This window comes from Rhagoletis pomonella, unplaced genomic scaffold, assembly GCF_013731165.1.
Source record: "Rhagoletis pomonella isolate Grant_MI unplaced genomic scaffold, Rhpom_1.0 Rhpom_scaffold_00005, whole genome shotgun sequence".
Classification (NCBI taxonomy): Eukaryota; Metazoa; Arthropoda; class Insecta; order Diptera; family Tephritidae; genus Rhagoletis; species Rhagoletis pomonella.
Genome location: NW_023458559.1, coordinates 72,557,826 through 72,570,287, shown reverse-complemented (window position 1 = coordinate 72,570,287; position 12,462 = coordinate 72,557,826). Strand labels below are relative to the sequence as shown.

Sequence of the window (12,462 nt, the reverse complement as noted above, 5' to 3'; positions counted from 1 at the left end):
GTAATCCGTTTATAAAGTTGACATGCAAAAGAAGTTTCAAAATGAACGAAATGATGTGCATGCAAAAGGAGCACCAGAAAAGTCCGAACAGGAAGAAGACGAAAAAAACTTTGAGACTCGACAAAGACAACTTTGCATAACGAATACAGACACATGCGCACCCACACAAATACAGCTGCATGAATGGCTGATTTGTGCCACAATAGTACAAATATGAAGCCAGCCAAGGCATTCATGACACAAATTGTGGCAAAGTAAGAAGCTGGAAAATAGAAAAAAAAAAAATAAATATAAAAGGAGAGGAATTTATAGAAGCAGACAAAATCAGTACGGAGCGTGAAGAAGGATGAAGGGAAAAATTTTTCAGATTTTTTTTGCCGATAGCTTTTTACAAGTTTTGATAGACGGCTTTTGCATGCAAATGGGCCACCACATAGCATATGTAAGCAGAAATCCATATGGCTATTGATACATATGTGTACGTGTGTAAGTGTGTATGTATGGCATGAAAATCGCAAGTTTTGCAACTTTTAAAAAGTATGATTTGTTACCAAAACCAAACACCACTAACACACATACACGCTCTCCCCACTGGCTAACTCACTACTTCCGGCCTAGTTTTCGATTGTGCGAAAGCAAAAGCATAACATTTTTGTTGCCTATATTGAGTAGAATTCTACAAGGTTGCATTCGAAATTGATGAAGTGGCATATGCACACACATACATACATATTTATACGTTGTATGCAATCGTGTACGTACATGATGTGCATGATCGATTGGCAGGCGTAGGACAACAATAACAACAACATTAATAAACCAAGTACTAAGTATTTGTTAGGCAGGAACTGGCCAAAGCGAACATCTGTGTGCGTACTTATGTATGCAGATGTGAATGGATGTGGGTGCAAGGGTCATAAAAACAGTGCAGTGTGTTGTGCAGGCCGTATAGTCAGCGTGCGTGACAGGTAATGCACTGCAACGCCGCATGGCTGGCCATAAATGGGCAATATCAGCGAATGTCTTATATGAAATCCGTTTATTACTTTAAGTGAATTTGCTTTCATTTGCAGTAATGGAACCTCGAATAAATGGAAGCGGCACACCGTGGGACTAAAGAGTAACTGCATTTGTACTTAACGCACACCCTCTTCAAGAGAGGCACAGCTCAAGCTAAATTAAAGTAGATTTTTTATTTTTTTTTGTTATATAACTAACAAGAAAAACTAACTCATATCAGTGATGCCAGACATTCTTTGTTAAAAATCCCACGAAAATGGGGAAAAATCCCTCAATTACCCACAGCTTAAAAATTTATCCCACAAAATTCCCAACGAATTTAAACATATACATGTTTCAGTAGTAAAGAAGTAAAATTCATATAAAATAATAATAATAATAATTGGCGCTTACACATATGTGCTTCTCCTCCAATTTGTGGCGTGCCCCTTGATGTTGTCACACAAAAGGGAGCGACCTACAATTTTACGCCGACTCCGAATGGCGAGTGTATTTTGATGAGAAGCTGTTTTTCATGGCAGGAATATACTCGGAGGTTTGCCATTGCCTGCCGGCTTCACTTTCATTTTTTTGCTCACTCACTAAGGGCCTAAAAAAATTGTTTGGTGACTTTAAAATTGAAGCACATTCATGTGCTATTAACCATTTCATCAGATAATTTGTTCCGCTTTTTACATGAAACACCAGTTACAACTGAAAAGATTCTTTCTTACTCAGCGCTTGAATTGGTTAACGTAAGAAAATTTTCGAAATTGTCCTTATACTTTTTAACAATTATGTACCATTTCACTCTACATCACATCTTCAGAAAGATTAATTACGTAAGAATGTCAAATATTCTTGAATTTGGATCAATTATGCAACAATAACTGCATCAAAAGAAAATCCCTTATTTGTTTGAAATGTCCCTTTTTTCCCTTTTAATAATTTTTGTTGCAAAATATCCCTCAAATAGGGAAATTACCCACAATCTGGCATCACTGACTCATATTATATCTTCTTAATTTCTTACTTTAAATCTATACGATCCACAAGCAATTATATTTTCGGATTTGTTTTTTTTGTGTTGTTCCTTTTTTAAAGAGGGTTTAGATGTTTGTAAAATCTGGAATGCAACTTTGGTAACTAACATTACCGTTACACTTTCAGTTACCGTTACCATTACCCTTGCAATTAAGAATATTATTACAAATACTTACCATTATCATTATCATTACCAATACCATTACCATTACCATTTCAATATCAATCCCATTATCGTTACCATTCCCATTACCCTATCACTAGCATTATAATTAGCATTACCGGTGCAATTTACATTACTATAACTATTACTATTAAGGTTAACATTGGCATCATCACTACTAATTACCAATATCGTTAGTGTTATAATTTTAATTAAAATTACCATATACATTACAATTACGATAACGATTACCATTACCATAACCGTTACCCATTACCATTAGTATTAGCAATATATATCGTAACCATTACTATTACCATTACCATTACAATTATCCTTACCATTACCATTATCGTTTTAAATACGTTTAAAATAACCATTACCAATACTTATACCATTGATATCAACATAACATTGGCATTACCGTCATTACCCTATTAAGTGTGCGAAATTCATTCTCCAATATATTTTTTATTTATGTTCTATGCTAAAACACACCACTTCCCTCCTTTAACTCCAATCGAAACATTGCATAATGTAATGCCAAATATGCCATTTTCCTTGCCACTCACCATAACAATTGCACGCCTGTCATTGCATTTATTAAGGTGCAGCAACGGTGCTACTTGTACTTGGCATTTGTACGAGTATGCGTATGCAAAGCTGCCGTTCTACTCAAGGTCGACACCATATCCAGCTATGGTGAGAAACGACCTTAAGCCATTTAGTTCAATGCAGCATCTATGCAGAACTCGTGCTGTTTCCTACATTTCCAGGAATGAGACTGGCCTAGTATTTAACATCAATATGCACTAGGAAAATTGAATTCTTCTTCATTTGTCACTTCAAGTTTCCAGGTGTGTTTAAAAGGTTTCTTCTTTTTGGTTTATGATTGAATCTACTGTACGCTAACAATAGGGTTGCCAACCGTACTATAATAATATATAGTATTGTACTATTTTTTGTTTCTGCTTACTATATACGGTCGGAAAAAAATATAGTATGGAAAAATATTATATTTCTTCAATTATAAATATAAATATATTTCAGTCATTTGTAAGAAAGAAATGTTTTAAAATGGATGACATTTATACTGAAATATCAATATCTAAATTAATATACTTTAAAACAAAGGGTCCACAGGTCAAAAATGGCAACATTTTTAAAAATACTTAGAAAGATTTACCAAATTTACTTAAAATTATTTCGCTTATGCTCTCTATTCCTGCAACTTCGACATTTACAGAAAGAGTTTTTTCTATTAAGATTTTGAAATGGTGAGTTGAGAGGAATAAAGCGAATATCTCATAAATAAATAAAAAATATTTATAATATGATACTTTTAAAGAAATATATTTTTTATAGAGGAAATACATAAGAAAGAAAAAAGATGTACACAGAATAAACATTTTTACTTTTTCTTAAAAAAAAATACTATATATATATGAAGTGACTATATAGTTTCAGATTTTTTTGAAAAAGTACTGTACATTTCTTACAAAATGTTGGCAACCCTAGCTAATAAGTGTTACTATCGACACGGCAAATTAATTTTGAATATCATTTCCAAAGCGAACATTTCGTTTCTCTTAATTAAATAAAAAAATGTTTTGAATTCTATGTTTTTTCAAAATCTTTACTTTTTTATTTTTGTGTTATACCCAATGCGTAATCTTATACTTAACAAATGTTGTATACTAAATAGTGATAATTTTTCTTTTTTGCATGTCTAATAATAGTTTATTCATAACCCTTTGCATGTACATACGCAAATATAAAATATTCTGATTCAAATTAAATTTAAAAATATTTCGTTCGATCAGCGCTTTTTCGATCCTATTATTTAATTTGCGTATACAATGCAACTCTTATATTTTTCTAAGTTTTTTTTTTTATCCATATTGAGTTATTTATTCTACTTCTATATATGTAAGGTATATTTATATACTATCCATTACTCATTTTCTCTTTGCAACACTTACTAACAAATATCACATACATACATAGTGTTTAATTCTTTCTAAGAAAAAAAATGTACAAGAGAAATTTTCGCATGCCATACATATACAAATGTTATGAAGTTTTTCCATTTCCATATTTGTAGATTCGTTAAAAATATAGACTTAACTTTAATAATTTTATATGCTTGGAAGATGAAGTTGACCATAGTAGCAGCTAATATTTTTAGTTTTCTTAGAAATTTGAGTAATAACTTTTTTAAAAATTTTTAAGAGGATTTTGGCTTACGAACAAATCTTCTACATGAATATCCCCCAATAGTTAGCTCTTCACAAATATTGGCTCATAAAGTTATTTGAACCGTTGATTTAAGACAGAAATACCTCGGCCGAAAATATATCTCACGCACGACAAGGAAAACTATCGAGCCGATAGACACAAGGGTAACGCTCGCTCTAAGCAGCCACTGTCCAGTGGTTTCTGAACAGCTTCTGTCTAATGAACTGTTGAATTATTGTATCGCAGCGGCTTGCCAGAGCTTGTGCTGGTAGTGAAAAGGAAATCACTGTCAGGAATATCTAGCTAGGACCAGGATCAGTGAAGGTGTTTAGTGCTAGAGCCAGTCCGGGAACTAAGAGAGATAATATTTTTCGAGAGAATATCTTCAGCTACAGAAATGAAAATCTCTGTTCAGTTCTTGTATGCTACAGCCGGTCTAATCTTTGGTACAGGAAGGTTAGCTTCGGAGGAAATACCGAGTGTCCTGATAGCTTATTATTGTATGGCTGTCACTGGCAAGAAAATCCTTGCCAACAACTGGGTTGGTTACTACATGCAGTCCATCACTGCTGAAAAGTATTTCAGTTAAAGAAATCTTCGCCACACCAAAAGTGATTGTCTCAAAGAGAATCTATTGTGGAGCTAGTACAGGCACTAAGAAAATAAAATTGTTTCAAGACAACCTATCCTGTGCCCGTCAAGGTTTAAGGCTGTCGCATAACAGACCCTGTAAACGTACTAGAGAAAATCTACATAACTCATGAACTGGTTATCCAAGTAAAGCTCTTGCATGGTAGTGCCAGTGTAGGCACTATGAGAGATAAAACATCGTGAGAGAAGCTGTTCGGCGTCAGAAATGATTATCTCTGATTAATGTTTGCGTGCTAGAGCTTGTTCAGATTCTATTGGGTGTGAACATTTAGCCACCGTCGAGAAAACCGGAGGTACGGAAATCTATCCAGGCTCTAGACGGTAACATCGTTTTGTCTAGAGGACTTCGGGCCGCGACCTTTCGGGTATCGCTGATTAACTGCAGACGAGCCACAATGCAGAAAAAATTTTTCAAAGTTTATTAGTCATAGCCGTTCGATCGAAACAAAAAATATAGAAAAACCTCTATCGAAAAGTAGTCAAACGTTTCAATAAAAGGCTTTGTGAAAGCTTTCTTTCAGCTTTTTTTCTATAGATAAGTTAATACTATAGGTATACTTCTGTTCTTATACTAACCCATGATTTTATTTAATTAGACGATGCGGTTACACGCAAAAAGCAGTAACTCGAATTTAATAAACGTTTTATAATTAATTTTTATGCTTTCCGTTTTGCATTTGGGGAGTTTCGAGGCTTTTTCAAAAAAAAAAAAAATTTCATTCAAATTAATTATTTTACTTTTGTAAATTTAAACTCGTTATCTGGATAAGTGCTGATATAATTTTATACACAAAAATGCCACTTTAGCTTAAAATTTTCCATACCATAACAAACAAATAAACACTAGTGGCCTTATTCATAAAAAATAAAGTAGGTTTAAAGAGCTTTACAAAGTGCCGTTTTCATACATTTTTCAATTTGTAAACCTTTTTTAAAGCTACTTTATTCTTTATGAATATGGCTGTAATTTTTTTCCATTTTTGTATGAAAGTTATATTTTATGTTTTAATAAAGCAAAAATTGTTCTTAAATTACATTAAATTTTAACTAAAAACTACTACTTAGACTAACTAACTACAACGTATGTATGTATCAACTATACTAATAATAAAGTATTAAAAACTAAAAGTTTTACTAAAATTAAGACAAACTAAAAAAAATTTTCAATACTTTTTGTTAAGATTTAATTTTATCTATCAAATATGAGCGCAAGATTTTTTTTTTATGTGAATGCATATGTCTATGTATCGCGTTTTTGTGGGAAGAGTGTCAAATTCCAAAAGAAACTTGTTGTGAAAATTATTATTAAAGAAAAAATTTCTTCTTGGCAAAATTTTTTACCATTTTCTCTGTGTTTAGCGGTCATAGAGAGCAAACATAACTCTTAGACCAAAGCTCGGCTCCATACATAAGTTTCTACAAGTTCATCCTACGGAATAGTTTCTACGATTTTGGTAATATTTTATAGCAATTACTCGTTTTTTTTTTTATATTCAAAACATAGTTATTTAACGCAAATTTAAAAGTTGCTGTTTTGAATTTTACACTTTTCAAAATATGCCATTCTTCCAATAAAGTCGCGCTATTTGTTTTATATACTTAATTATGTAAAGTTAATGAATTTTTATGTTGACAAACTTAAACTTTTTTTACTTGAAAGGAAATAAAAATTTGAGATCTTTGTCTACAAAAGCGAATAAAGGTTTGGATGTCAAGAATAAAGAAAAAATAAAAAATATTTTAAGAAAGACAGTGAATTCATGTATGTAAATGTATGTATAAGCACCTTGAGCACTTTTGAGAACAGCTTAAAAAAAGCTTCACTTAAATTAACGGCAAAAATTTTAACCATCAAACATTTTGTCTTAAATGGCATTCAAGGCCGCAGTATTTACTACCGAACATCTAACACTGACTCAATTTGGTTGGAAATTAGTTGAAGAGACAGAAACTGTGTAAAGAGTTTGAGAGACTGCAGGTGGGTAAAACTTATATTTCGCCCAAAATCAGAAGGTCTAGCTAAGAAAGTATTTGCTTTAATTGGTGCGTGTGCAAAGTGATGTAGACCGGCGCTACGGAGTTGGGCACTAACAGGATCGTCAAGAGGGGAAGTCAGCAGGGTTAATTGAACCGCCGAAGGAATTAAGATAGGAAATAAATTGAGAAGATTTTGCAAAATGACAAAACATGCAATACAAAAATTTAATTGAACTGAAAGCGGGGGTTTCTGATTTCCTTCAACTGGCATACTAGTCTCCTTAGTTCAATGTAGCTGTTTTTTTAGGAAGACAACACCAACAAACAGTGGTAAAGGCAGTTTTTGGACGCCCTGAACTGGGCTAATATTCCAGCGACTCCCTGTCATTCGTGAATTCTCGGCTCTAACGTTTGGTGGAGGAAAATGCAGGTCCAGATCTCTCCAGGCACTGTAAACATCTCTTCAAGCATTTCTGGCGGCATTTTGTTCTCTTTGTGAAAGATTTTACGTTAGCTCTGTACTCCAATTTCGCACAATACGCAGATAGCTCACACAAGGTTGTGTTTACGGCTCAATTACTGAAAGCGTAATGATGTAAGTGCTAGGAAATTCGGTACTACCAAGAATATTGGCTATTACTTACATAGGTTGAAAACATATCAGCCTCCCCTCGTAAGTAAGTTCAAAAAAAGGTTTTAATTCAAGGGGCCCACCGATGACTACTTCGTTGGGACCAGGCCCGGCTCTCGACGCCCTTGGGCACTAACAATGAGTACTTTCAGGCCCCATTGGTTTAGCGGCCCAGAACATACGTTGTAGCCTAGCTCGCAGTAGCATGGCTGGTTGGAACCTTGCGAGCAGTGAAGTGGAAAATATCCCCTTAGTTGAGACAACTCAACGTTTTGGTAAACGATTGAGGGAGGTATCGAAGCAGGTGAGATATCGATTTTAAGGAGTGGCGCCAGTCGAGTCGCAAAACGCTGCAGTAGCTTAACTTCGCTTGATAGGTGTGACACTAATCGGTTTAGGAAAATATGAGAAAAGACCAGACACTAAATTCGTTCCAAATTTAATTTCTGTCACACGAATTTATGGTGAAAAACTACCCTTTCTGGGAAGTATGCTTAGCCCAAGTTAGTGTTGATATATTCGCTAAAAGACAGGAGTTTAAAATTCAAAAAATTTCTACGTAAGCTAACCGCCCTTCAACAGTTTCTCAAAAAAAGTGCTCAAAGCTCATATGTGTTTAAAATGATTTTCAATGAAGTGATAGAGAAATCTATTTGCATTAAGAATTAAAAGTAAAACCCTATACAATTAAGAAAAGCTAACACCTTGGCCAACATTTGACAACTTCTCTAAACTTTAAATCTTTTTTTTCCGTATGGTTTTTGTATGGCACAGATATACAAAAACCACATTTCCTTACATTTAACTGTGGAAAAATTTGTTCACCCAATGTGTATTACACACCTTTCTCTCTCCTTGGCATACACAAACACAAAATACTTCATGATATACTACATATTCCTCCGTAAAATTAACGTTGACTAAACATACGCATTTGTTGCCTTAATATTACAGGACATCTTATTGAAATTGTCGTCGATGTGTGAAACCGGCCGATAGGAGCGTTGCTTCAACCGCAATTGGATGATCCAAGCTATCAAAACCGCAATGAAGGCGACTAAAATGCCAATGACAATGTAAATCATCCAATGCTTGCAGGACTCTGAAACGACTTGAACTTCGGGCAAAATCTCTTCGGGATATAGCTGGAAGGTGGCTGGCACATCATGGCGTACAGACATAACTGGTGGGCAAGCGGTGGCTATGGCGGGCTCACTGGCAAGAGCAGCGACTACATGTGTTGGTGCGGCGGTAGTAGGTGAAAGAGGCAAGTACTCGGCAGGTGCGTAGGTGGACGACATTGAGTGTACGTGCCCAGCTGGACTGGCTGCGACGGCAGCACTGGCGGAAGTTGAACTGCTGCTGCTACTGCTGCTTGTTTTGCTGCCTTCTGTAGCTTTCGTAGTGGTTTGCAACTGCTTATCCCCTTCCAGCTCATCCTCCTCATCGAAGGGTATATCCGGCAATGTGTCAATCTCATTTTCAGCGCTATAGTCACTGCCATGTGACACATTATCCAGCACGCTTAGCTCGTCTCCAACATCTTCATCGTAACGACGCGCCACGCTGCCATATTTGTCACTGCCGCTACGGCTGCTGCTCAATACCTCATCCGGCATGGGCGCACAATCGGGCCAACAAATGGGGCAACAGCCATCCTTAAGCGTCACCTGTCGTTCGCGTGGACAATTAATGTTGCTGCAGAAGGGTAGCACACACTTTTCAATGCCATCGACGCATTCGCATTCATAGCAACCGACGCGCCAACTCTCGCCATGCTCGAAGAAAACATTCAACTTTTCGGGCTTGCAGATTGCTTTTGTTTTGTTGACGGCCTCGTCGCAGATTTGAATGCACATGGGCTTGCCGGAGAAGCAGTGGCAACGTTGACAGCCTTTCAGCCAACATAGCTCACTATCGACTCCTGCCGTGCAATTAGGCTTGCGTTGGCATTCATATTCGCCGCAACAATGGCCGGGTTTGTTCATTGACTCGGGCTGTAGCTCGACCACCACTTCATCCTCGCCATGACAGTCGGGTATGTGGCAAGTTTTGCAGAGGCACTTCTTCGCCAGGCAGCATTCTGCATAGATTTCTTCATCAATTTCGGTGGTGTTGTAGGGCGCTTCGTCGGTCACATCAGGCGATACGGTAAGCGGATTCATATCGATGGTGTTGAGAATTTCGCGTATGCTGCTGTCCGGTGGGCAGATCATGTCGGACATCGGCGGACATTTCACATTGTAGCAGAGGTGCGGTATGGTGTCGGCTGTAAAGAGGAAGAAAAAAATACGACGCCAGGGTAAGTAAAAGTCAAGTTAGTTGTTAAAAGAAGTAAGTTAGAAATGCAGCTTGATTAAATATACTGTATACTTTTCTAGGGAATATCCTATTAATCTAAGTTTAAAATAAGATTAAATTAGCTTCATTTAAGATAATTCATAAATTGGTAAAATGACCTGGTATGACGATTAATTTATGTACCTTCTCCGATCCCCAGTCTACTCAAACTGATTCACCAAAGAAGTGTATCCCAAAAAATCTGAGGAGATCTCTATATTGAAAAATAAAAGAGCTTCAGTGCTCCCAGTAGTCCCAAACACTATCAAGCAGTGTCCCTTGGGCAATGAAATATATCCAGCATACTTCTGTAACCTGAACAATAACGACCCTGAGTTTGAGATTTTGAATTATGAATTTGTTTCTAACGAATTGGTTTTGCTTATCCTTAACTCAGGGTTTGGATAGTAGCTGTGGGTGGATATCCAGATGAACTGAAATGGAAAACCAAAGCACTCAACTCAAAACTTTCTCCTCTATTGGAAGAAACCTGCGCCAACACCGGTGATTTTATCTCCCGCAGTTGACAAGGAGATGGCTTACATGGTCGATTCCACGTACAAGAAGTGGCGAGAGGTTCGGTCGTAGCATCCATGCTTTCGAGCTAGAGCAAAGCGCCGAAATCGATCTCCACCACTGCTTTTGTTCTCGGTTACAACTTGTCGAACTTTATTTTTGGAAGAGAACAGTAGGCGGATTCGATGGCTGTTCCCCGAGGTGAAGTGAAAGTCTGAATCGCAAGTAAAAGAAAAAGTATCTCGCACTACTTGATCGAGGCTTCGACAGCTGCCTCCCACAGCCGCCTGCTAGGCCCAAACGGCAAACCATATCAGCGATAAAGGTCCATGCTGACCTCCGCAGTGGCCAGCAGGCAGATCAAGTGTGTGGCGGTCAAGGGACCTTTTTGAGCTCAGACCACCGTAGCTTTCTGGAGAGTATATTGAAAGGGCACTGCCCGCCTCGAGACCAAACATATTACCGGATTTTCGCTGGTTTGATGACGATGTCACGAGTCACATCAACACTTTTTCTAAAGTCGCCCAGTATTTGAGAGTCTACGGTCTAAATACCGGAAACCAGCCTAGCAACTTGATTGCTGCTTGGCTGTCATTTTCGGTTATTTTTGGGGAATAGACGAAGCCAAGGATTTCTAAAAGTCTGCGGTGTATGTTCATAATTATATAGAAAAAATAATATTTAATTTTTCCAAGTTGGCGATTTTAAGCGATTTTTTTTTTAAATTTTGAAGTTGGTCGTCGCAGAGGAGCATTTAAAAGAAAAAAAAAATATTTAAAGTCGAATACTTTTACAATTAGTAGAAGGTCTTTATTGAGGGCTTAGACTATACAAAATCTGAATATGCAATTAATTGTTTAACAAAAATGGCCGCTAGGGTGCGCCTTGGTACAACAAACATGAAGAAGAATTGCCGCTTGGTGCGCTTTGGTAAAAAGAAATTAGAATTTGTTCCAAAGCTCAGTCAAGCGGAAACTTTTGGTAAAAATAAATTGCAGATTCCTAGAAAGACCTTTTGATGGAAAAATATTACCTTTTAAATAAATTTTAGGTTTTTCAAGTACTCCTCCCGGACCTCCAAATTAAAATTTATGTTCACTAACCCGGGAAAACTGAGAAATTACTGGTTTATAAGCTTTTATGTAACTTGCTCTGTATGTATGTATGTTTGTTAGGGGCAAATCTTGCAATCTATTTTTAACAAACTTCTCGATGACCTAGTTACTTGAAACTTCACAGTTGGCTCAGAACCCGAGAACAATGCAACATGAAGGTTCAGTTAATCCGATAGGTGGCGCAGGAGTCGAGATAACTGAAAACCCCATACTTATATGTAGTCCGATTTTGTTCATATTTAAAACGTATATTAAATTATTATGTATTATATATTAAACGTATATTAAATACAAAAATAATTAATTTCACGAAACATTTTGCCGATAGGTGGCGCACTGGTCGATATATTTGATAAACTAGTATTTGTCGTCCAATTTTGTTCATATTTAAAAAGCTTGCTTTAGAAATATTCGTTTTTACTATTCACTTATTTTTATACAGACTTTCAGAAAATCGTTTTTTCACCAATTCCACAGCCGATTGCCGAATATTGGAATAAATATCGGACTGAGCGCTAAAACGGGAGTTACACCAATTAGGGCGAAGCTGGCGGCTGCTTGTTATTGGCCACCTCTATGTAAAGAAGGCTGTAATTTTGCCGAAAAGTTGTCAGAACGCAAACCACTCCAGCTTTGCTAGTCGACATTTTCGAAGAAGGTATTCCGAGTGTCAGTAAGCTGAGTTGGAAGGAACCCAGGGTCCTTAAATGGATTAGCAAAGAATAATGCAGCAACTTTTTTTTAAGAATATCTGCAGTATCTAAGTGCAGCCTACAATGGTTAAATTT

At 36.5% G+C, this 12,462-nt stretch overlaps 1 protein-coding gene across 1 annotated transcript in view; it reads right to left on the bottom strand.

Annotated features, from left to right (window-relative positions):
• Nucleotides 1-6,263: 6,263 nt before the first annotated feature.
• The window catches only part of LOC118739478, an 82,485-nt gene continuing 76,286 nt past the window's right edge, over nt 6,264-12,462 (bottom strand). Inside the window, exon 2 of the mRNA XM_036470836.1 lies at nt 6,264-9,972. Within this exon, the coding sequence (XP_036326729.1) occupies nt 8,624-9,972 (1,349 nt within the window). The 3' untranslated portion in view covers nt 6,264-8,623. The remainder of the gene's footprint in view (nt 9,973-12,462) is intronic.